Raw genomic sequence first — 26,643 nt, 5'->3', positions numbered from 1 at the left:
ACCACTTCACTGCTCCTTCCTTCCTCCTTGTAGCCTGGAGCCAATGATTTACTCAGTCATTAGTTTGTTTATTTGTTTGTTTGTTTGTTTGTTTATTTGGTGTTGAAACCCAAGGTCAAACCTGCGTCATTAGTTCTTTTAAGAATTGATTAATGGGATACTGTTTTTGTGCTGGGGTTTGGGGAAACAGAATAACTAGTGCCTTTGTCCTCAAGGGTCAGTCAGTTTAATAGAGGAACTAAAATATGCCCTAAAATATTTGAAAGATGAAAATACTATGTTTGTTTGGTTCACCGCTACATAATCAGCACCTGTAGCCGCCAGGTAGAGATGGTTGAATAAAGTTGTTCGGGTTGTTTTTGTTTTGAATAGAAGAATGGATGACCCAGTGGCTCCCAGACAAAGATAGACTTGTAAGAGCTCGCTACTTTGGTTGGTCATAGAAGACCCTGAGGCAGAGATTGCATTTTGGCCTGAATCTTGGGGGACAGGTGGAAGTTTGAGAGCTAACATCTAACTGGCAAAAACAGCACAAGCAGGAAAATCAGCAGCAAAGCCTCACAAATAGAAATCTGAGGTTGAATGGGAAATAGTGAATAATTCTGCCGGTTTGAAGAGTATACATGAAAGAGGAAGGTGGGAATAAGGCTAGAGAGGTATGACTGCCCAAACTGTGCAAGGTTCAAGAATTTAGGCTGGGTTTTGCGACGAATGGGTAGATTATCATAGAGGTTTCAATACAAGAATGTGATGCTCTACTCAGCATTGTGCTTTGGGACTATAGCATGGTAGCAATGTGCTAAGGGGTTTTGGAAGGGAAAGGCACAGAGACACCAGGTAGGAGAACTGCAGTGATTCTTTAGGAGTTAAACCCAGAGTGCAGGCCGAGATGGATAAAAACTAAGGCAATGAGAATAGAAGAGAAAGATAAATGCCAGAGACCTTAGGGCTATGACCTGGCCAAAGTTTGGCAACTGTTTGAATGTGGAAAATGGGGAAGAATCTAAGATGATGAGGAGGATTCCAGTTCCACTGCTTGAAAGGAGGTGGGTTCATCTAACGGTTGAGTAGGTTTCAGAACAAAGGTGACAGGTTCAGTCATGGGCAGATTGAGTTATAAAGACGTTATGGACTGGAAGGTGCTCTGCAGACAGCTGGCAGTGTTACAGACACTTCAAATAAAGGTAAGCACAGGGAATTTAAATCAAGGAGTTATCTGCTTGGCACAGATAATCAAATCTGGGAGACTGGATAAGAACATCAAGAGAGTGATCATGGTAAGATTAGAAGTGGACCAATGACTGAATCTCTGAAGGGACTTCTCTTTGGGGAATGAGAGCACCTTTGCAGAAGTATGTAAAATACAGGAGGAGAGAATTTCTACGAGAGAATGGTAGTACATTCCAGGTTTCTGAGAAGTTAAGTGGAATAAAGAATAAGAAATGGCTAGTGGATTTGGAAACAGGGAGTCTGACCATGACGTTGAAGCACTCTTTCATTTGAGGAATAGGGGATTTAATTCATTTGCAAAAGGCTACAGATTAGGTATAGCATAGGGGATCAGAGCTCTGCTTGCACACTTGGAAAGAAAGAGAGTGGCACTGAAGCAAGTGTAGGTATCTTTTAAAAACCTTCCTCGCTGAGTTAATAGGGGGAAGGTGAAATGAAAGAATCATTTTATATTTCTGTATTTCTTGGTGTAAGCACCTGGCCCATAGGTTTGAATAAATGCTAACCTTCACTGTTGTCATCATTATTATCAGGAGAGCGATTTTTTTTAGACTAAGGGAGAAGATTGGACATGTTTTGTGACTAAGGAGAAAGATCCCTTTGAGAGGAAGGGAGGAGGGTAATTCAAGGAGGTTTGGAACAAGCATGGCACTAAGGGCAAAAACAGAATGGTTAACTCTGGAAAAGGGAACAGAACTACCTTTCTCGGAATTAGGAGAGGATATGTGAAGTAACAGGGACATTTTGAGCCTGGGGAACAGTAAGAAGGAGGTTAAAGAGATTCGAAGGCAATGGTTTCCACCTTCTCCACAAAGCCGGAGGAAATCTCAGCTGCAGATAATCTGCTTAAGGAACAAAGAGACAAATGAGAATCACTGTCCTTTATTTTGTGCCTGCCATGTATCGAGAACTATATTGGACACTTTAAATGATCTCCTTTAATCCTTGTGAAAATTCAGAGATTATGTATTTGTGATTCACATTATACAGATGGGAAAACATAGCCCCCTTTCTCAAGATCACATAGCTAGTAATGGGAGGAGCCAGGATTCAGAGCCAGGACATCTGACTCCAGAGCCTGATGCTTTTTTTTGAAAGGGAGACTGGGGGGGAGGGGGCGATAGAGAGCCCCAGTAGATTGAGATCTTGCAAGTATAGCTGTTCAGTATCATGATGAAGTCCTGTGAGGTGGTTACTCCTGTCAGTCACCAGAGTGAACATCAATCAAAGAAGGGCCCTCTCACATGAGGAGGAAGGGACTGGGAAATTGAGATGGACTAGAAATGTAAATTCTGGACCTCTAAGGGTAATAACAAAGCAAAGAATAGAGATATGTTGGAGTCAGGTGCTAAGATTCTTTAGCACTGTGGAAGAATGCATGATGGGGCAGCAGCAGTAGGGTGGGGAGAGGAAGTACATGGGGGTGTCTTGGATGTGAAGAGAGATGCTACCTTGGTTTTCCAAGGGAGATGATTCAAGAGTGGCCTTCCCTTCCTTTTCAACCACAGCTACCAGAATTCCTACTACTCAGCAGTCAGATTCCTCTTACTTGTCCTGGGGTTCTAGAGCTCCCATCCAGAACCCTTCCACCAATTTAGCCCAATGCTGTGCTCTGATGCATAATAATCATGTTCTAATTTATTTTTTTTTCATGTTCTAATTTAAATAGCCTAGTAAGAGGTTATATCAGGATCTAGCCATGTTTTATTTTTTTGAAAAGATAATACGAGAAAGAATATAGTTACTTTTTTTCCATCTTCAACTTCACACAGCTCTTTATATGCTAATAAGTTGCCTTCCATGGGTAACATTTTAATCATAGCTTAATTATTTAATCGTGCATTCACTAAAGAATGAATCATTGTATACCCACAATATGACAAATATCATTGCAGGCACTGGGGATTTACTAGGAAAGGAATCGACTCCGACAGAGCCTCTATTTTAGTCTGGAACGTAGGCAATAATCAATAAAAGTAAAGTGTGTAGTAAGTTAAGTAGTAACTAGTAGAAAGAAAAATAAAGCAGGAGAAAGGAGCCAGGAGTGCAGGGATTGGAGTGGTCAAGTTTAGATAGGAGTAGGGTGAGCAGTGAAAGCCCCAAAGCCTGAAGGATGGCAAGAGAATATACAGGTATCCAGAGAAAAGAGTATTCCAGGCAGAGGACACAGCAAGTGCAGAAGCTCTCTGACGAGGGGAGTTGAGCTGGCCCAGTCAGGAACAGCAAGCAGGCTAATTTGACTGCCCAGCTGAGATCAAAGAGGAAATGGGAGTGGAGGTGTCAGATCGCCCAGGACTCTAAGACAGAAAGGCATTGGAGGGTTTGGAGTTGTTGTTTTTTAACTTCTTATCATGGAAAATCTTAATCATTTATACTTGGAACAATATAATGAGTCCCCTTGTACTAATCACTCAGCTTCAACAGCTTTCACTTTGGGAGGACTTTGAGCAGAGGAGTGACAAGACTTGGCATGACCTGACTTGAGCAGGATCACTCGGGAGAATAGGTGGTGGGGAAGTGGGGCAGGCACAGGAAACATAGTTAGGAAACAAATCACAATGGTTTTAACCCAAGGAACAGCCATGGTAGTGGGAAGAAGCGGTCAGGCTTGGGATATTTTTTTTTTTAAGATTTTATTTATTTATTCATGAGAGAGAGAGAGAGAGAGAGGCAGAGACACAGGCAGAAGGAAAAACAGGCTCCATACAGGGAGCCTGACTTGGGACTCGATCCCAGATCTCCAGGATCACGCCCTGGGCTGAAGGCGATGCTAAACTTCTAAGCCACTGGGGCTAGTCGGGATATTTTTTGAGAGTGACTAGAAATTATATACGTCATGCTTTGTTCAAAAAATAATAATAATTTGAGAATGCATATAGTGCAGTAAGGAAGGTAAGAGATGGACCAGGATACCACTACCCTAGTCTAAATCCCAATTCCAAAAAACTGGCTTATAAGTGAACATTTGGAACACACTTGATCCATAAGTTACATAGTGTGCACTCCTCATCTATTCTTTTGCAACCATGAATGATTGGGCTGTGTAAGTGTAAGGATTTATTTGTAATTTCTTAATGAGGTGATGACACCTGTTGAGGTACAAGTCCCAACAATTCTTTTTAAAGATTTTATTTATTTATTCATGAAAGACAGAGAGAAAGAGGCAGAGACATAGGCACAGAGAAAAGTAGGCTCCCCGTGGGGAACTCGATGCAGGACTCCATCCCAGGATCCTGGAATCATAACCTGAGCCGAAGGCAGATGCTCAACCACCGAGCTACCCAGGTGCCCCAAGTCTCAACAATTCTTAAAGAAAAGCATGTTCCTTATCTTCTGAAATAATCATGATTTATGAGCAGTGATATTAATGTAATTAAACTGAAAATTAAAATAGAACGGAGATTTAATAGGGTAGCCAGAGGTTTTCTTCCTCTCTCTGTATTAGTTGAGAACACCCTCTTAGCACATGTCATATTAATGGCAGAGTGTGCCTTTCTTACCCCAGCCTGACATCTGAGTCATCTGTGTTCTTGGTCAGATAAGTAGGACAATAAACAAGGTAAAAGAATGTGACTGGATCAATGCACAGCCAGGAGCAACTCCTGGAAAAACAGCCATTCATTACCAGTGAATTGGGAGGGGGGGAAGAGGATATTTTCACATCGTCCCACCTCACCTCACTTACTTCCATTCAGAAGACACAGAGCATCTTCCTACTCCACGCCGGAAGCTGTGTTAGACAGGGTTCTATCTTGTCTCACTTAATAAAGGTTATTCTATTCTTCCAGGGTGCTCAACAAATAAATAACAATAAAATCAGTTTGTCACCACTGAGAGAAGATATATAATGAAAACTATTCTTTTCCTCCTTTTTCCTCTTCTCCTCCCCCTTCTCCTCCTTCAACCTCCTCTCTGTGCTTCCTCCTCACTTTCTTCTTTGTCTTATCATCTGACTTTCAGCCTAACAGAGAAGAATGAATGCATGGTTGAATAGTGTCCGTGGCATGTTTTCTTTAAATAAAGGAGCCTTGCGGGAGGACAGGCACACTTTTGCCTCCTCACTACTAACTCCGAGACCTCCTTTCTTTCCTCACAACACACACTAACAAAACCAAACAAACAGGTTATTCAGGAATAACCGTCACGTACCAGCACCATACTAGGCGAAGGGGAACTGTACAACACGGGGCAGACCTGATGTTTACAGAAGGAAAGTCACTGAGCCAATGGCAGCCAGTGTAATGGAAAATGAGAATGGGCTTTGGAGTTGGGCAGACCCAGGTTCACACGGCTGCCCAGCACACCAGTTACAGGAATGATGGCAGTTTGCTTCACCTTAATATGCCTCAGTCCTTAATCTGTGGAATGGGCTACCACTCCCGACCCCATAGAGCTGAGGGGAGGATCAGCTGAGTTAACATTTTCCCTTCCCTTCTATAAGAACAGTAAGTTAGGAAGCACAGATGTATGTGCTCTGGGAGTTTAACAAGCCAAGAAAGGTAAGCCAGTAACCTTTTAGTTGTCCATTGGTTTTACCATCTTCTTATTGCAAAAAATTGCATTTGCTTTTCCTGCCCCACTCCAATCACATTCCCCCAAAAGGGGACAGTCGTGGAGTTTTGTGGGCTAAAGTGGTGAGGAGAATGCCATGGAGGATGCATATTTAGGTCTTACCTTTAGAGAATGAGTAGTGGTTCTAGATAGGGAAGAGATGGGAGGGACACCCCTGGGGTGATTGGAACCACTTGCAGGAAACACTGAGAAGCGGTGATGAGTATGGCTGGGAAGACAATGAGGAGGACCCTTACCACAGAGCCATTGTACATGCTGTACTCCCTGCTGGGAATACTCTTCTCAACCTCCTGTCTCCTACCTACCCCTTCCCTTGTTACACTCCTACCCTCTGTTCGGAGCTCAGCTTTCATTGCTCTCAGGAACCTTTCTCCATTTCCTGACACAGTCAGATCCCTATTTCGAATGTCTTTTGTAAGGGCTTCACAGTTAGGCATTTACATTCATTTGTGAGTTTCTTTCTTAGAGTGCTCTCAGCTCCACTCTCTAATTCCCATCAGAACAGAGGTTATGTCTGTTTTGCACTCACATTGTATCCCTTCACTCCCCGACCTATTGCAGTGCATGAAACATAGAAGGAGCCTAAGATCTACTCCTTCAGGAGATGGGTATGTTTTAGTTTTCAGGGAAGTAATAGTCTGGATAGGAGAAAGGGTTTATAGTTGAGATTGCTAATCCCATTAGATGCAAGCATTGTATTTACTCATTTAATCCTTAAAAGCAATTTGTGAAATTAAGTGCACTTCATTTCATTTTAAAGATGGAGAAATTGGTGTCCAGAGATGTTAACCATCTTTCCCTATTGACCCAGCTATAATAAGTGGCAACAGAGGGATTTGAGCCTGGCAGCTTGACTTCAGAGTTCTTGGATCGACTCAGATTGCTCTGCTGCTTTAGTGGTAGAGGGGCAAAGTTAGGTACACAGGTAAAGGTAGGATAGATTGGTTTGAAAATTATGGATTTTTTCCCCCTCCTCTTCACGGTTATCACTTCTTGAGAAAAAATAAACAGAAAAGAACTACTTCGTGTGTCATGTCATACATTCATGTTCCCTCTTCTGCCAAAGTGATTTGGTCAAATTTCCTCAGTAAACAGGACATTTCAAATTCTGATTGCCAGAAAATTTTAGACTCCTTCTCTTAGTCACCTTTTAAGAACCAGTATGAACTTTACTAGAGCCTGACAGAGTAACTTTCAATAAAAGGAGGTGATTTGACTAAGTTCAGTATTATCTGCGACACGAGGCTTCTGTTTTTTACTCAGAAAGCAGATCTAGCCTGTGATCGTCAGTACTATTGCATCATAAAGCTCCTGGAAGAAAGGTTTAATTTCATCAAGGAAGCTGATAAATCCCAAGCACCTCCAAGAATGATAGCTGTTACTATAATATTAACACAATTATTACTAGAAAATTAAGAAAGACCAGTAAAATATGGCACTCTGGGGAAAAAAAAAACAAACTTAACCCTAGGAATAAAAGTGCTTAGAATTGGTCTTTTTTTTTTCCAGCTCCTGCCTTTAGACAGGATTTTTAAAAAGTTATCTCAGGCCAGTTGTATCATTTAAATATCTCTAAATAGGGGAGTGCATTACAGTGATCAATAAGATAATCGTTAACACTGTATATTGCTCTAATTTACTGGGTAGTGTTCTGCAAACTTTAACCTATTTAACCCTCTTAACAAACCTGCAAGGCTCCGTTTTGATCCCTGTTTTACAGATGAAGAACTGAACAGTGCCCAAGGTCATACAGCTAGTAAATGGTGGAACTGCCCTTAAACCTAGCTAGTCGGCCCCTGGAGTACATGTTTGTACGGTGTCCCTTGGTAGCTGACTACTCACGTTTTCGCCGTCGTCTCCCTGGCTGACACTGGTGTCTAAGCCCTCAGCATTTATGAGCGGGCTCTGTGCAGACTCTTTCAAGAATAACCCAGCCTTCCTGGCAGATACATTGCTTTCTGGAAACCGAATTTTCAAGGGAACCACTATTCAAAGAAGTAAAAGGGAGGCTGAATAAAAAGGAAGGCCCCAGTTCTCTGAGGAACAGATGAATTTCTGAATCAATTGCTAGTAGCTCTCAAGTCATGGCAGCATTCTCTGAAGTATGCCCTCCTCTGAGTTAGAATTCCATTGTCTTGATTTGCCATACAACCTGAAAATAGTATCATTTTTTTTTCTGTCCCCACACTTCAGCTTTCTTCTTTCAAGTCAGTATTTTGGAAAGTCCACAAAACCCAGGGGCCTCCCTGTCGTTGCCCTGTGGTTGATGTAAAAACCAGATGATGCCATGCTGACCTGAAGTCTTTTAAATGGATCACACTGCGCATTAGTCACTGGCAAATTTTTCAGGTCCTTTTACCTCAGAGACTACTCAGTTCCTCATTCTTGCCACCCTTCGGTCATGAAGTAATAGCAAGAAAAAGATGTGAGTACTTTTTTTGAGGACACCTCCCACTCCTTCCTTCAGTACTAGTGACGGGTTCCTTCATAGTGGTGACATTTGAAGCGTCCTGATATCCAAAGGGATTGGGCTCTCATCACTAGATTCCTTCGGGTGTTCTGCTTAAGTAGAAATCCTACCTGATTTCACCCAAGTGAAGCATTTCATCATGCCTTACACTGTTGCATTCCTGTGCTCTGAGCACTTACAAGTGAAATTACATGGTCTATTTAGTGCTTTTCACTGTACATTTACTGCTAAAGAAGTCCCTGTAGGGATCCCTGGGTGGCGCAGTGGTTTAGCGCCTGCCTTTGGCCCAGGGCGCGATCCTGGAGACCCAGGATCGAGTCCCACGTCGGGCTCCCGGTGCATGGAGCCTGCTTCTCCCTCTGCCTGTGTCTCTGCCTCTCTCTCTCTCTCTGTGACTATCATAAATAAATAAAAATTAAAAAAAAAAAAAAGAAGTCCCTGTAGAATATGTCAGCCTAACAAAGGCCAATTTCACATGTTGACACCAAGGCCCAGAACTGGCATTGGCTCTGCAGGGACTATGCAGGCACAGCAGCCAATTTTGGAGCAAACCCAGAACTTTTCATTCCTTGTCCTTCCCTGAGGGGCAGAGGCTTTCTTCTTCCTATTTTAAAAGGGAAAACACTAAATTCATAATTGTTTTTATACCCAGAAGGCTTTCTTTAAGTGCTATACCTGTTTTAGAAATTATTTGTGCTTTGAGTTGGTGGTCAAAACTGAATTTAATCCTAAAGGTTCTTTGTGATGAAAGACACATCTGCAAGGACAGGAGGCCACTTCTTGGGAAGGGCCTTCTCCTTGAGAATGGGTATTAGAGGGTTTGAAAGCAAACTTTGGCAGAAGTTCTGGGCCGAAGTTCAGGCAAAGAGGCCCCAGGTTTCCAGGGGAGCTACACTGTTGATTAGAAAGGATTCTGTCCTTTGCTCAGGGTGGGAAACTTCTCTCCTCAAAACCCTAATCCCAGCTCTGATCTACTTTGCCTCAACTCTTGAAGTGAGAGATTGGTTTGGGGAAAAAAAAATCCATACTGAAAAAATCCTAACAAAACCCTATCTCGATGGCATTTGAATCCATTTGATGATCTTGCTAATAGAAGTAGACTGGCTGAAGGGGATCTTTTTCCAAGAAATTTTCTTGGCAAGGGTAGATTCTTCCTTAAGTCAGTGTTAGAAAGACTTCCATCAAGGATTCATTGCTAGATGGGATTTCCATTTACTTTCTTTTCCTTCTGAGCTATGGGCTGCTTATACAATTAAAATATTTCTAATGATTGTATAGTTGGGAGATTCTGGATTTAGGTCACTTCCTCAAAAGGAGACAATATGAGCTAAGGATATAGGATGACCAACTCTTCCCAGTGTTGGCCCTGAAAGTCCTAGAAACCTCCCCTCCCACCCTCCATCCTAGGCAAACCAGGATGGCTGGTGACCCTTTGAGGAAATACAATGTATTTCCAATAGTTTGGCTGAATTTATCATAGAATTCTGACTTATAGAATTCAGAAAAGTAAAAATAAAGTCATTGGTCTATTCTGTTAGTATGACTTTAGTATTGGGGCTTTCTCAAGGGAGGACTCTGTGGTCTACGATGGGAGCTGGAGGACCAACTAGAGGAGAAAGGTTGTTCGAGCTGTCTTTGCTTGAAAATGCCATTATCTCCGTGCTACTCCTTTTTATGGCTATTGTCATTATTTTAAAGATATAACAATTAAAAACATAAATTACCTTACATGGAAAAATCCGATTTTATAAAACAAGAGCTAAATAGATGTCAGATCTAAGGATTTGTGTGTAGGGAGTGCACTTATTTGAATTGAAAAAACTTACTATGACCTGGATATATGTAACCCAGTTATCAGAGCTCATAGCAGAGAGTGCTGCCAAAGGCTGCAGTGTCCCGACAGATCACCACAGGCCAAGTCCATGGTCTTGAGTGTCCATGGCCAACCTTCAGAGCCAGATCCCTGGCAAAATTCCGTCTCCTGCCTAATCTCATGGCAGAGACTTGGGGTATATTGTTTCTGTTTCCCCCTCTCCTTCCCTTGATTTCCATCAATCCACCAATCCCCCCTTCCCTTCTCATGGATCTTTTACCCAGCATTTGTGATTGAAAGCTGTGATGAGAATGCAGATAAAAATGGGTTCTTGGCTAATAGGAAGAGGGATGCCTTGTGGCTACACAGCATCCTCCAAGATGTGCTGTCCCAACTTTAACAATATATACAACATTATAAGCGGCCTGCTTCCTGGAGTATATCCTCCATATACAAACAACCAGCATTAGCATTGTACTTTATTTCCATCCCATCATTTATTCATCATATATTTTTTTAAATGGAACTGTGATCATATATGTATAGGTATGCCTAATTTTGTATCATACTTTTTACTCTTATGGCTTTGTCATAAGCATTTTTCCATGTTGCAGTATAGTTAGATGTACTAACTTTTTAAATGTGCTTCTTGTATAGATCTGCAACTATGTGGGACCTGCAAAGGTTATTGTTCAGTTGGTCACAAATGGGAAAAACATCCACCTGCATGCACACAGCCTGGTGGGAAAACACTGTGAGGATGGGATCTGCACTGTAACTGCTGGACCCAAGGACATGGTGGTCGGGTAAGTGAGAGCATGTGATACTGTGGAAGGTAGGAGCGGATACAACATGGGACTTTGACTGATTATGTCCTTTTCATACAGAACTTTCCCAAGACTCTCAGAGGGCCTTGAAATAAAACTGTGAGTTCTCACTTGGACTCCAAGGGGAAAGATATCCACATGTCTAAGTTTTCCTAAGTTTGCACCGTGGTTCTGGCCTAATTATTTATAGCACACACACCCCCTTTCAGTCTCAGAAATGGCCCAGTTTGGATGATAAATTAAACGGTCACTCAACCTATGAAGCATTTGTGCCACTTTTAGCTGTATCTTCCTTCTGGAAATAAAGATAAGGACAAATTAGAAGAAACCTAACTATGGCAGAAATAAACACCTAATAGGTGGTTTTATACTCTTGATGATTCTTTTAATGAGCGATCGAGCCTAGATTTATGGTATGAACATTTTAAACATAAAATAGATCAATATTGTTTCAGATCTATGCTGTTTAGAAAGTGTGCCCAGATAAGGAATGCAAATTTGTTCTGACATTCATAGACTTGAAACACAAATACATATTCAGACATATTCATTTAAGAATCTTAAATGCAGACAGAACAAGCAATTTTAAATGAATGAAATATTATAAAATAGATGCAGCCTAAAAGGAGTAAGAAACTTTAAATTAATTGTTTCATTTTTAAGAATATCTTCTAGGGTTTCCTAATGCTGTTTTAAACAGTTAGTGATAAAATCCCAGTTAATCTGGACTATTCACTCAAAAGAAAGGAATTGTTTAAATCAACTGTAATTAAGTGGATGGTAAGTATTTCAGGCTTTGAATTCCGATCAAGTTTTAAGTTGGTTGTCATTGGGGAGGTTGAGCTTTCATGTTCCTAGGTATTTCTTTGTTTGACTGTGAAAATATTCAAGTGTGAAAAACCTAGAGAGAGAGCTTTCTTTTAAGTCACTAAAATCTGATTCTTTTGATGTGAGAAAAAAAAGACTCTAGATTGGAGGAAGAAGCTTAAATTGATTTGAAAAATTCAGTTGTGCTTTATATGAACTTGTTTCAACATTCTCTTGAAAGACTGGCCTGTTTCCTGTTGTATGTCACAGTTGGTTCATCGTCTGTTTTGGAATACTCTTACAGTTCCTGACTGACCTATGAGAGCTTTGAAATGTAGGGTAATTGTCAGGGTTTCAGACTAATTGATCACTTAGTGTTTCTGCGGATTTACCCCAGTAGGCTGCTGTCAGTTTGAAGTGTTGGTCCTGTCTAATCTGTGTGATAATCATATCCTTTAGAGGAAATTATAGATGAAGTTCCTTACGAATAATATTTGTTATTGTAAAACTGCTAGTATGTTGTCTATAATTTGGTGTTTCTGTGGCTTGGCTTAGTAATCTTCTAGGATTTTAGAAGGAACTAATGGTTATTTGGTTTGAAACCTACAGTGGGAATAGAAGTAAGTTCCCTGTTTCTAAGGAAAGGAAGGAAATCCTTTACTCTCTTGCAGTGGGGTTCTGTTATTGGGAGAACTCATTCATTCAACAAACATTTTGAGCATCTACACTCCTAAGACTGATCAAGATGTCTCATCATAGCACTGTGAGATTTTTGTAACCCTATACAACAATTTCAGTGAGAAATTTAGTCAAGAGGATGCCACTTAGGAGTTACAACAGACTCAGTAGACTTTCTTATTCAAGAGTGTTTGTTCTGTGAAATACTGGTACTCCTTTTATAATTGATTTTTTTATTTTTATTTTTTTTAAAGATTTTATTTACTTATTATTCATGAGAGACACAGAGAGAAGGCAGAGACATAGGGAGAGGGAGAAGCAAGCGCCTCGCAGGGAGCCCGACGTGGGACTCAATCCCGGAACTCTGGGATCACACTCTGAGCCAAAGACAGGCACTCAGCTGCTGAGCCACCCAGGAGTCCCAATATAATTGATTTTTAATTGAGAAACTTTTGCTTACAGTATTTCCTTCATGATTTGTCTCTCTTATTTATTTATTTTTTTTAAGTTTCCAATGTCAGAACCTCTTGCATTTTAGTAGAGAGAATGTGCTAGTAATCTGGATTAGGGGCAATTTGTATGACTTCTTGAGCACTTTAATTCCTTCCTTTATAAAATATGAGTGTTGGGCTCCGTAATTAATCTCCAGGCCCTTTACCTCTCGAAAATTCTAGACTTAGCTAATATTATAAAATGACACGAGCAGACTTGCAACATATGTATTTATGGAATGTCATCGATTACTATTATTTGGCCCTAACTTGTAGGTAAGAATAGCACCTAGAAAAATTTAGGAAGATAGCCAGAGTTATTCCTTAGACTTGTCAATACTAGAAATGGAACCAAGATAACCTGTTTTCAGTAACACAGCTTAGGCTGAGTATATATTCACAAACAAGGCACCAATCCAGCATATCAAAAAGAATATATAAAAAATAACTCTGAGAAAATGAGTGGGAAATATCAGTGAGGGCGACAGAAATGAGAGACTCCTAACTCTGGGAAACGAACAAGGGGTAGTGGAAGGGGAGGTGGGCGGGAGGTTGGGGTGACTTGGGTGACGGGCACTGAGGGGGGCACTTGACGGGAAGAACACTGGGTGTTATGCTATATGTTGGCAAATTGAACACCAATAAAAAATATACAAAAAAAATTTTAAAAATAACTCTGAGAAGATAAATAATTTTTAAATTATCAAATCCAGAAGGGAGATGAGGGTGTGTGTGACTGAAATAGGGAAAGGGGTTTAGAGTAAACTTATCCTGATGAGCACTGAGTAATGTGTAGAACTGTTGAATCAGTATATTGTACACCTGAAACTAATGCAAAATTGTATGTTACCTATACTGGAATTAAAATTTAACAAATAAAGGCAAATTTTAAAAAATAAATTATCAAAGCCAAAGAAATACTTTTCTTTGGGGTTCTCAATAAAACTTAGTTTCTATTTTCAAAGATATTTTGTTATCTAGATTAAAATATTCATGTTTTAGATAATTTGAGTCACAACTGTAGGTTTAAATGCTTACATTTGGGGGATTTTGCCTTAAATTTTTTTTTATTTAGCTTTAATGTTTTAAATTTTATTTCTGACTTATTTGCTTAGTTAGCTTTTAGTGCCTGTCCTCATAAAAATAATTTTAGTTCAGTATTTTATTTTTGACCTTGAATATCGACAGTTTGCTTCAACAACATCTTAGTTCTCTGAAATTTCAATCAATGGAAACTATGTTACTTGACTTTGCTTTAAGCCATCTTCCTCACCAATAATCACCACACCCCCTGTTTCCTGGCAGCCCTGATTTAGAGAGATCTGAAGTCATTTTTTTAAACCCATATTTACAGCATTTACCAATTGGTATGCACTAGAAGTGGATATATAAATACAAAAGAGAAACAAGACCTCTCTCAATGAGCTAGTACAAACTGTATTAAATTGGTATTTTTGTAGGTCCAAAAACAATTGATTATTGGCAGTCTTAGAGTGTTAACCCCAAATACACAGAAAAAAATGCTGGTTGGAGAAAATGAACAAAGTATGGACTGAGATTAGAAGTATCCAACTTCCAAATTAGGGTGTAGATTGTGAGTAAGGGGTACTTTTGAATCTTGTACCAGCTATAGTATCAGTGTTTGAGTCCTGAGAGGAAGAAAGGCCAGATGAAGGAGCCTCTTGAGAATCCCAACCTAATGACATGGGGGTTTGAACCTACCCAGAGGGCAGCAGTAGTTCCCAACTGATAATGATGATGATAGAACATCTGGCACAGTGTAGAGGATTTCACACCTGACTGCTAATTAAAGTCACCTTTGGTCACTTCATAAAAATACTGGACCAGGCCCTCCTCTCAGAGATTCTGATCTCATTGGTCTCGCATAGCATAGAGTAGTGGTTCTCAAACTTTAGGCACATTGGAATCTCCTGGAGGATTTGCTGAAATACAAATTGCCAAGCCCCACTCTCAGAGTCTCAGATTCAGTAGATTTGGGATAGGATTTCAAATTTTGCATTTTAATAAGTTCTCAGGAATCACTGATGCTGCTGCTCTAGAAATTACATTTTGAAAACCACTAGTATAGAATATGGCATTCCTGAGTAAGACACAAGATTGTAGTCCCAGTCCTGTTATTAGCTGTGATAGCCATCTGTTTAAAAGTTTTTTGTCGGGTTTCACTAAAGTATAATTTAAAAACGGTAATATTTACCCTTTAAAGTGCACAGTTCAATGAATTTTCACAAATACTCGAATAAGAACCACAATCAAAGTATATAGTTCCATTGTCCCTCCCCCCACCAAAAAAATTCTATGTGCCCCTTGGAGTCAACTCTACCTCCCACTCCAGGCCCCGGCAACTCTTGATCTGTTTTCTCTCCCTATAGTTTTGCCTTTTCCAGAATGACATAAAAATTGAATCATACACCACGTAGCTTTTTTGAGTCTGGCTTCGTTTACTTAGCAGAGTGCATTTGCCATTCCTCCCGGTAGTTGTGTGTATCAGCAGTTTACTCCTTTTCGTTACAAAGTAGTACTACGTTGTACTCATGTATATCACAGTCATCAATCCACCTGTTGAAGAATGTTTCGTTTATTTCTTGTTTTTGAAGATGAAACCACTTTTTGTGTGAACATAAGTTTTCATTTCTTTTGGTCTCAAGTAAATTCTGAAGAGTAGAATTGTAGGGTCCATTTGTCTTATAAGGAACTGCCAAATTGTTTTCCAAAGTGGCTATACCATCTTGCATTCCCCTGTATTAATGTTTATGATCTTCAGTTTTTTCAGTTGCATGTGCTTAGTAATAAATGCCTGCTCTTGTTTTCTTTTACATTTTATTCTAGAAATTGTTGGACATACACAAAAGTAGAAAGAATACCACAGTGAGCCCTCACTGTACGCATTACCAAGCTTTGACAGTTAATCTTTACATCTTGATTTAAATATACCCCTGCCTAGTTATCTTTTGTATATTCATATCTGATCAGGTTCCATTCTGTTAAGAGGACACTTGGTATGATTTCAATCCTCTTAAATTTATTGAGACTTCTTTTATACATCAGAATATGGTGCGTCTGGTAAATGTTCATTGTGCAATTATAGAGAATGAGTAGTCTAATCAAGGTGAACGCGTGCTATAGAACGCGTATTAGAACACATTATAGAACGCGTGTTCTATAAATGTCAGTTAGGTCAAGTTGTTTGATAGTAGTGTTCAAGAGTTCTGTATCCCTACTGACTTTCTCCCTACTTGTTCTATCAGTTAGTGAGAGAGAGGTGTTGAAATCTCTGATTATAGATATATCTATTTCTTCTTCCAGTTTATAAGATGTTGTTTCTTATATTGTGAAGATCTTTTATTCAATACATAAACATTTAGAATTCTTATGTCTGCTTAATGGATTGATCCCTTTATCGTTATGAGATGACCCTCTTTTATCCCTGATTATACTTTTTTGCTCTAAAATCCACCTTGACTGATACTAATACAGAGCTATTTCAGCTTGTTTTAAAGATTTTATTTATTTATGCAAGATAGGGAAAGCACAAGCAGGGTGGGGGAGGGACAGAGGGAGAGGCAGACTCAATGAGCAGGAAGTGCTCATTCAGTGTGGCCCAATTTCAAGACCCTGGGATCATGACTTGAGTACAGGCAGATGCTTAACCAACTGAACCTCTCAGACATCCCTCAGCTTTCTCTTGATTAATGTTAGCTTGGAACATTTTTTTTCCATCCTCTTAGTTTTTACCTATTTGTGTCTTTATATTTAGAGTAAATATACACTGCATATACCTGGGTCTTATTTTTTTTAATTCGATTTGACACTCTCTGCCTCATAATTGAGGTATTAAAAACAATGTTTTTAATCTGATTATTGATTGGGCTGTGTTTCAATCTACCATCTTGCTATTTGCTTTCTGCTTATCACATCTGATTTTTGTTCCACTTTTCCTCTTTTTTCTGTCTTCTTTTAGATTGTTTGCTAAGATTTTATCTTCTTTTTGGTTTATACCTCTATATAGTGTTTAGAAGTTGTTTTACAGCTTGTTATGCTACACATCTTTAACTTACCATAGTCTACCTTTAAGTAACTTTATACTTTTTTATATATAGTACATGAATAGTACTTCCATTTCTCTTCTATCAGCCTATGTGCTTTGTGTACTATATCTGTACCTACAGATGTGATAAATTCCACAATATACAGGTTTTTTATTTTTGCTTTAAATGCTCAATTATCTTTTTAAAATTAGTTTCATAGGTAGAATTTAATGATTCATCAGTTGCATATAACATTAAATTGAGTGTCCTCCTTAATGTTCATCACCCAGTTACCCCATCCCCCCACTCACCTCCCCTCCAGCAACCCTCTGAAAGTTTCCTAGAGTTCAGCATCTCTTATGGTTTGCCTGCCTCTCTGTTTTCATCTTATTTTTTCTTTCCCTTGCCCTATGTTCATCTGTTTTGTTTCTTAACTTCCACATATGAGTGAAATCATATGGTATTTGTTTTTCTCTGACGTATTTTCCTTAGCATAATATCCTCTAGTTCCATCCGTGTTGTTGCAAATGGCAAGATTTTATTTATTTTGATGGCTGAGTAGTAGTCCATTGTATGTATATGTATATATACATATATACACACACACACACATATATATATATATATATATATATATATATATACACACACCATATCATCTTTATCCATTCATCTGGGCTCTTTCCATATTTTCACTCTTGTGGACATTGCTGTTATGAACATTGGGGTGCAGATGCCCCTGCGAATCACTGTATTTGTATCCTTTGGATAAATACCAAGTAGTGCAATTGTTGAGTCATTGGATAGCTCTATTTTTAACTTTTTGAGGAATCTCCATACTGTTTTCCAGAGTGGCTACATGCTCAATTATCTTTTAAAAGAAATTGTAAATAAGGAAAAAATATTTATATTGAACTACATATTTATCATTTGCTGTGCTCTTCATTCTGTTTCATAGATCAAGATTTCTGTCTGGTAGCATTTTCTCCTGCCCAACGACCCTCCTTTCCTTTTTCTTCTACTGCTGGTCTGCTGCTGATAAATTCTTCAGTTCTCATACATCTTTAAACTCTTTATTTTGTCTCTGTTTTAGAAAGATATTTTTGAAGAGTATAGAATTCCATGTTGACAGTGTTCTTTACACATTCTTAAAATATGCTGCCCCAGGGTCTTTTGGCTTGCCTTATTTTCAGACCTCTGCCATCATTCTGACATTTTGTTCCTTTCACATAGCGGGTCTTTTTTCTCTATCAGGTTTCCAGATTTTTTCTTCATTAGTTTTCATTTCTCTTTGCTAGTCTGACGCAGTTTTATTATGGGCTTTAGTGTAGTTTTCTTCATGACTTTTTGTGTTTTGGAGTTCATTATGATTTTTTGATCTCTGGGTTTATAGTTTTTTATTAAATTTTAAAATCTGTCAGCCATTATTTTTTAAAAATATTTTTTCCATCCACTCTTCCTTTTCTTCTTCATCTGAAACACCAACTACTTGTGTGTTTGGCTGTTTGAAATTGTCCCATAGCTCACTGGTGATCTATTATTTTTTAAAATTGTTCTTTTTCCTGTGTTTTGTTTTGAATAGTTCTATTACCGTGTCCTCGAGTTCACTAATCCTCTTATCTGTAGTGTCTAACAAGTTCTTAATTCCATCTAATGTGTTTTTCTTTCAGTGAATTCAGTTTTCATCTCTGTAGGTTTGTGTGATGTCTCTTTTATATCTTGCAGGTACTCCTTAACATATTAAAGCTTTTTACCCTCTTACCTATATGGAATATATCTATAGTAGCTATATTAATGTATGTTCTACAAATTTTGTGTTCTTTCTCATTTCTGGATCTGTTACTATTGATTGATTGTTATCCTAATTATGAGTTGCATTTTCCTACATCTTTGCATGCCTGGTAATTTTTGATTGAATGGCAGATATTTTGAATTTTGGACAGTTGCATGCTGGCTTTTTTTTTTTTTTTTTTTGTATGCCTTTAAATATTTTTGAACATTTGGATGAAATTAAATTCAAGAACATTTTGATCCTTTCTAGATTTATTTCTTTTTTTTTTTTTTAAGATTTTATTTATTTATTCATGATAGTCACACAGAGAGAGACAGAGAGGCAGAGACACAGGCAGAGGGAGAAGCAGGCTCCATGCACCGGGAGCCCGATGTGGGATTCGATCCCGGGTCTCCAGGATCACGCCCCGGGCCAAAGGCAGGCGCCAAACCGCTGCGCCACCCAGGGATCCCTCTAGATTTATTTCTAAGCTTTGTTAGGGAAAGTAGAGCAGCCTTTAGTCTAGGGTTAATTTGATGCTATAACTAAGCCAATAACTTTTTGAATATTCATCCTGATGATTCATGTATTACAAGGTTTCTTAAACTATTCCAGTTCCATGTGTGCTCCAAGAAATGTTTTGCCTGCCCCATTCTGGTGGTTTTTTCCCCAGTCTCACACACATGCTCTGATCAGTACTTAACTGAAGACTCAAGGCAGGGCCATTGTACAGCTCTGAATATATCTCTGTATATGGTTCTTTCTTCTCTGGTTCTCTGCCTGTGAATTCTAGCCTCTTTGGCCTCCTCAAATTTTTAACTCTGTCTCCAAAACTCAGAGAGATTGCCAGGTCCTGGCAGGGTCTCCCTTCCTCTGCTGCAGCCTGGAGACTCTAGGCATTAAACCAGCATAATTGCAGGATTCATCTTAGTTGTTTCTCTTAAGGATCACGATCCTATGCTACCTGTTCTCCAGGGTTGGAAGACCATTTTTTCATGGGTTTCATGTTACTTACTTAAGGTAAAAGGTTCAATCTACTCCCATCACTAACTGAAACAGAAGATTGGCTTCTGTATTGTTTCATTTATTATCAGAATAAAGAAATTATTCACATAAGGCTGATGCCCTTTTCACAGGGATTAGTTAAATAATATACATTAAAATTACTTTCAAGATGGCAAAGTGTAAAGTGTAACATAGGTGTTTGTCACTCTTACTACCTATATATAGGTAGTTGTGGATGTTCTGTGTAGGAGTACAGCCTAAAAGGCCAAAAGATGAAGGTGTCGTTTCAGAAAAACTGCCTCTGCTTCCATACATATCAGTATGTCATGTTGCATATTTTTCTGTGCTGTATTCATGCATTCATTAATTCAACTGACATTTATTAGACACTCATATGACAAGCACTGTTCTAGACATTGGAGATCTTTGACCTTGGAAGCTTATATTCTTTTGGTCTATTTTCTTCTTTGTGTATCTCAGCTATTTTAACTATTTATTTATTTATTTGTTTGTTTTAGTGTAGCTGACACACAGTTACATTAGTTTCAGGTACACAAGATAGTGATTTGACAAATTTATACATCATGCTAGTTCATGTCCTACTTTTTTCTATCACTGTCTGGACACGTTTCTCATTGTGTCCCTGGACCTCTGTATGAATGCTCATCTCATTCTGCCTTCACCTCCTATATTTTCTTCCCGTAGTTCATCATTCATGCAGTATCTTATTCTTTGTTTCATCTAGTCCAATTGTCATAATATTTTTGTCTTTCCTTTTTTTAAGATTTTATTTATTCATTTGAGAGAGAGAGAGAGAGAGAGAGAGAAGGAGCACAAGCAAGGGAAGAGGCAAGGGAGAGTCAGAGGGGGAGGGAGAAGCAGACTCCCCGCTGAGTTGGGAGCCCGACATGGGCTAGATCCCAGGACCTGGAGATCATAACCTGAGCGAAAGGCGACACTTAACCATCTGAGCCACCCAGGTACCCCTATTTCTGCCTTTCCATTACTAATCTTTTTTCTTTCTTTCTTTCTGGGTAAAAGCCAGAGCAAAAGAAAAGTTTTTGAAAAGCTTGTAAGGCTTTAAAAGATCTGTGCCCCCAGTTACCTCTTTGAACTTTTCAATTACTACTGACCTCTTGTTGATTTTCCTCCAGCAACTTTGGCCTCCTTGCCATTGTTATCTTTTGAAAACACCAGTCATGTCTGACCTCAGGGTCTTTGCATTTGCTATTCCTTCTGTCTTGATACTGTTCTTCATATATCCACATCTTTTCCCTCACTCTCTTAAAGTCTTTGCTCAGTTGCCATCTTTTCAATGAGGCTTTTTCTGACCTCTCCCTATTTTAAAACATCGTATCTTCTATTACTGCCTTTCCTTTTCTCCATCCCTAACTTATTTTTCTTGGTAACACTTACTACCTTCTAAATTATGGAGCTGAACAAATATTTGTTTAATGAACAAGTCTCGTTGGTAAAGGACATTTTTATTTTGTTTCATGTATGTGTGTTTCATATTTTTTAAATGAATGGCTGAAGTATTTCATATTTTTTCTTTGAGATCCCTTAACTTACTTTTAGCTTATTAACATGTTTTTGCCCAAAAGGTATGTAGGCTTCATAAGATAAAAGGTTCTCCATCCTGAATCCATGTAAGAATTGGATGGCATTATAGTAGTAATAAATAATTCCATCCTTACAGATAACCAAAGAGGAAATGGCACTCCATTTAAATCCCATCTAGAAACCCAAGGATGATCCAAATGAAAAAAGAAAAAAAAAATCCTTCCAAATAAAACATTCCTCTTTATTTTTTTTTAAGATTTTATTTATTTATTCATGAGAGACAGAGAGAGAGAGAGAGAGAGAAAGAGACAGAGACACAGGCAGAGGGAGAAGCAGGCTTCATGCAGGGAGCCCAATGAGGGACTCGATCCCGGGACTCCAGGATCAGGCCCTGGGCTGAAGGCAGCGCTAAACCGCTGAGCCACCCAGGCTGCCCATTCCTCTTATTCTTTAAAACAAAACAAAACAAACAAACAAAAAAATAAAAAATAAATTAAAAAACGAAAAACAAAAAACTAGATAAGTTACTACCATATTCAGAATTTTTTAAAAAAATTTAAACAACTCTCCTAGAAAATACTTTAAAATGAGACTGGGTAAAACTTCCTTACTAAAATGTGTGTGTGTGTGTGTGTGTGTGTGTGTGTGTACCCCACTCCCTTAATCATTTGAAAGTGTAATAAACCCTGAAAACCAAAAGATTTTGCTCAGTTTGCCAGACTCATTTGGTGGCAAAACCCAATCTGACCTGATGTGCAGTGATTTATAGTCTTTATTATTCCATTTGGTGAGTCTACCTTATATGTTCCACTGCAGAAATAGTAAGGTGTTTGATTATAGTGTGGGCTCCAGCAACCAAGGGCCTGTGGAATCTTTTAAAAGCCACCGTGCTAATGGAAAACTGGACTCTTTGTTATCGACTGCCTAACTTTTGGTGATGGTTGTTGCTGTTACTGCTTTTTCTCCAGCTTTGCAAACCTGGGTATACTTCATGTGACAAAGAAAAAAGTATTTGAAACACTGGAAGCACGAATGACAGAGGCATGTACGAAGGGCTACAATCCTGGCCTTTTGGTGCATCCGGATCTCGCCTATCTGCAAGCGGAAGGCGGAGGAGACCGGCAGCTTACAGGTGAGCCTCCTCTCCCCACTTCGGTCCCCTGAGGTCAGGCTCTCCTTTGCTCGTGTGTAGACCACACACTCTTCCGTATGTCCCAGACCGTACCTCAAGCTGCTACCCCACTTTCCCTGCTCAGAAACCTTTGATGGCATCCTGCTATTTTCTAGAATAAAATCTGTGCCTCCGTGGCCTAGTTTACCAAGCCCTCACTCAGTTTGGCCCCAGCCAGCTTTTCCAGCTTTACCTCCAATTGCACCATGTACCTCCTCTCCTCATCAGCTCCCTCTGAACACCTGATACATCTTCACACCTTTGTATGTGTCTTCCTCTACCTACCTAAAGCACGTACCCTGCCCTCTTCAGCCTGTCAAAACCAACTCATAATTCAACACTTAGTTCCTCTGTTTTAGTTTCCTGCCATTTTACCTCCTGCTATTCACCTTCTTAGAAGGAACCTCTTTGGTCTCTTCGTACTCTTCAGGCACATCATAAACTATTCTTTTTCTTGTAAAAATGCTAAGATTTTATGTTTTCCTGCTTTTATCTATATTTTTTTCTTTCAGCCCCAATCCTTGTCCTACCCACCTGTGCCATTGCTGCTTTTACATGTTGTCCATTAGTCTGGTCACCCTGTTGTCATCCGATACTCAGGCGACCCCAAACCAATCACTGTTATTTCACTAAACACATTCTGACATCCAGACTCAAAACCTTCACATCAACTTTGAATCCTCCTCCTTGCTTATGCTGTATCTCCAGTCTGTAGCTCCACTCTTCTGTCCTCTTTCTAGCAAGTTCCACTGCCCACTCTGTTTTTCTTGCTCTGCTGCTATCCATCTCCACCTCTGAACCAGTTTGCACCCTGTGGCCAGATGAATCTTTCAAAAGCCCCTGCCACACCACTGCTCAGTATCTCCCTGCTGCCTACAAAATCCAAATTCGGTAAGCTGGCATTTTAGGCCTTTCAAGACCTGGCCCCATGTGCATTTCCAATGCTCTTTCCTACTACACCCCTTCACATCAAACTGAATTATTCCGTAGAAGCACCAGGAATTCTCACTTCCTCACCTTGGCATATTCTTTCTGTTTTTGCTGTTCCCTCTTCCTGGAATGCCTTTATGTACCGCTTTCATAAGTTCAAGTTGTACCAGCCCTTCAAGATATAGAGCATATGTCTCTTCTGCTCCAAAGCCTCTGGGTTCTTCCCTCCTTTGTAATTCCATCTCTCTTCACTTGTAGCTCTTTAACAGTACTCACCACCTTTGGTGACACTATGAGTTAAATACAGCTAGATCCATCAGCACGAAGCTCCATCAGGAGGCGAGGAAGGAGTCTGATGCAATGGAGCTACTCAGTTTCTCCAGAAGCACTTTTTGAGTACTTCCTATGTGCCAGGCACTGTGTGAGGCATGGTGAAAGGAACATGGTCCCTGTGCTAGGGAGCTTTTGGAATACTTATTTTCACATTTCACAATACAGCTGATGCCTAATCAGCTTATTGTGGCATCACATCTTTTGTGGCTTCAGCTGTAATGTCTTGTAGGGAGAAAAAGGAGAATTCAGGAGAAGATAAGAAAGGAGAGAGCCAGTGGAGGACAGTTTTCACTATTTCACTATATTCACAGAAAATACAGGGAGGGCTTCTCTGGATACCTTTAATTTGGATGACATACATGAAACCATTTTTAAAATTTTATTAGCAATACAAATAATTTCAAAAGAAAAAAACAGGTTTTTATTTTCAATTTATATTCTTTATTTGGGCTTTATAAAGACATCTTATTAAAACATTCATGCTTTACTCTTTCCCTGGGCACGAATGCGCTGTGCTGTATGGTCCCAGATCGGGAAAAGGAGATCATCCGCCAGGCAGCTCTTCAGCAGACAAAGGAGATGGACCTCAGTGTGGTGCGGCTCATGTTTACAGCTTTTCTTCCAGATAGCACCGGCAGCTTCACAAGGCGCCTGGAACCCGTAGTGTCAGATGCCATCTACGACAGCAGTGAGTCCTTGACTTCTAATTGGAGGCAGCTTGGTATAGTGTCAAGTACAGACTTTCAACCCAGCCCTGGCAGTTACTTACTAGCTCAGAGTCCCAGGGCAAGTAACTAAATCATTTGGAGCCTCACATTTGTCATCTACAAATGGGAATACTAAAATCTAGCTGGAAAAGTTGACGTCTAGATTAAAAGTGAATGTTACGAGGTGAGCAATAAATGTGGTTCTCCTTTCTCAAATGTGCATGCTAGTCTTTCACATGCCATTTGATGATGGCAAATCTTTTATTATTTATGAATTTTTTTCCATGAGGATATATTATTAGTGTTCCTAGAAAAACACTTCAATATTTTTTGTTGAGGCTCTAAAGAGATGTTAATAAAAACAACTATTATTCTCATCCATCTTTGTACTTGCATGTTCTAGCTTTTAACAAGATAAGAACTACATGTTAACCAAATGAGTAGTGTGAACAGCATGTGACTTCAAAATTCTATTTCAGTCTGTAGTTCCTAGAACTTTTTAAGAGTTTTACCATGGTCTTCAACCTTTACCATGCACATTTCTTGTTTGGTATGCATGGGATTTATTAAACAAATCAAAGAAGCCTGCAAGTGTGGTACTTAGGCTCACTGAAAGTTTATAGAGTTTGGTCTAAGTAGAAAACTCCATGCCCCAAGTACAACAACTGGCCAATTTCTTTAATTTAAACAAGTTTGAAGGGAAGTGAAAGAGTTATAAAATGATGTAGACTTGTATACTAAAGATCACCTTAAAATGCAGCTGTGGGAGGAAAAAAAAAAAAAAGGAAGCTTTATACTATTACCACAAGAAACTTTTGCCCCAACCACACAGAATTCTAATTTAGTCTGGGGAAAAGAGCTATAACCTCTGCCTTTTTCTTTTCTGTAAAATAAGAATGTATGAGTAGCTTAAGAAAATTGTACTTTTTCTAAATTTTGAAGACTCTTGTAAACAGCCTATCGGTAACATGGAAATAATTGAAGGTCTTGACCTACATGAAATTCCACAAATCCATTGGCTTGGTACTTCCTGAAACATCAGAAAAGTTCTTTCTCTTTCTGTATGAATCTTTCTTACTGTCTTAGTGGGAGACACAAATACTGTTCCTTTCTGCCTAGTCTGTTTGGGTAGTAATGAATGATCCATGTTCAAGAAGTGAGGACTTCTGAGGACTTCCAGAAGCTTTTTTATTTGTATCCTTGTTAAAGCAATGTAAGTGAAGACATCAGTTTATTTCTTTAATTAAAGTATAATTAACATAACAGTATCATATTCCTTTTACACATAGAACATATTGATTTGACAGTTTTATACATTGCTCAATGCTCACCACGATAAACTATTTGAACTTTGTTTTGGTTAATGTGTGCTAAGGGCCGGGTTTCCCATAAGAGATTGACTTATGAAGCTGAGAATAAATTGTGATGTTGTTGTTTTTCTCCTGTGATCAGAAGCCCCCAATGCGTCCAACTTGAAAATTGTAAGAATGGACAGGACAGCTGGATGCGTAACAGGAGGGGAAGAAATTTATCTTCTCTGTGACAAGGTTCAGAAAGGTAAATATATGCTCCCATCTCAAGATGTGGAATGTAATTCTGAGTGTGTCTGTAAGTCACTTTTTGGCAGTAGATTCAGTAATATCCCTTTTCTACATGGAACTCTTTTAGAAAATGTACACATTTCACCTCTTCCAAGTGTGTCTGTGGGTTTTTTTTAAGCTGACTAATTAATTTTAAAACGAAATAAAAAAAAATAGTGATCATTGTAATCAGTGACATTTTAATATTTCTGTACTTTAAACTTTGGCATCTGAACTTAGTTAAACTAAAATAAATGAGTAATAGCCCATGTTTCACACACACATGCCACACAGAATAAATAATATTTTATATAGTATAAAATTGTTAATTTAATTTATCTTATAAGGCTTCATTGCAACACTGAGAGGGCTTCTCCAAAACTTTCATGTGACACTCTGATGTCAATTAAGAAAAAGAGAATAAGGACTATGGGGAAATTCTCAGAGCATATTTCTCATAATTTTCACTTTCAGAAGAGGTTCTTGGCATTTACCTTTCATTAGCAATGGTACAAGATTTATAAATAAGCAAAAGCTGAAAGCGATTGTAGTATTTTCTCAAACAGCTCATTTTTAAAATACAGTAATAGAATAGTATAATAAAGTTCTACTCACGACAAAGTGGTGAGCGTTTTCAAAGTAAAGAATG

General features: G+C 39.0%; 1 protein-coding gene across 1 annotated transcript in view; it reads left to right on the top strand.

The window, feature by feature from the left end:
• Positions 1–26,643, top strand: part of NFKB1 (nuclear factor kappa B subunit 1) — a 118,648-nt gene that overhangs the window by 56,046 nt on the left and 35,959 nt on the right. Inside the window, 4 exon segments of the mRNA NM_001003344.1 lie at positions 10,743–10,891; positions 22,242–22,405; positions 24,237–24,395; positions 25,867–25,971. Coding sequence (NP_001003344.1) covers positions 10,743–10,891; positions 22,242–22,405; positions 24,237–24,395; positions 25,867–25,971 — 577 coding nt within the window.

Source organism: Canis lupus, chromosome 32, assembly GCF_011100685.1.
Source record: "Canis lupus familiaris isolate Mischka breed German Shepherd chromosome 32, alternate assembly UU_Cfam_GSD_1.0, whole genome shotgun sequence".
In the NCBI taxonomy this organism is placed as follows: Eukaryota; Metazoa; Chordata; class Mammalia; order Carnivora; family Canidae; genus Canis; species Canis lupus.
This window is presented reverse-complemented; position numbering and strand designations above follow the sequence as displayed.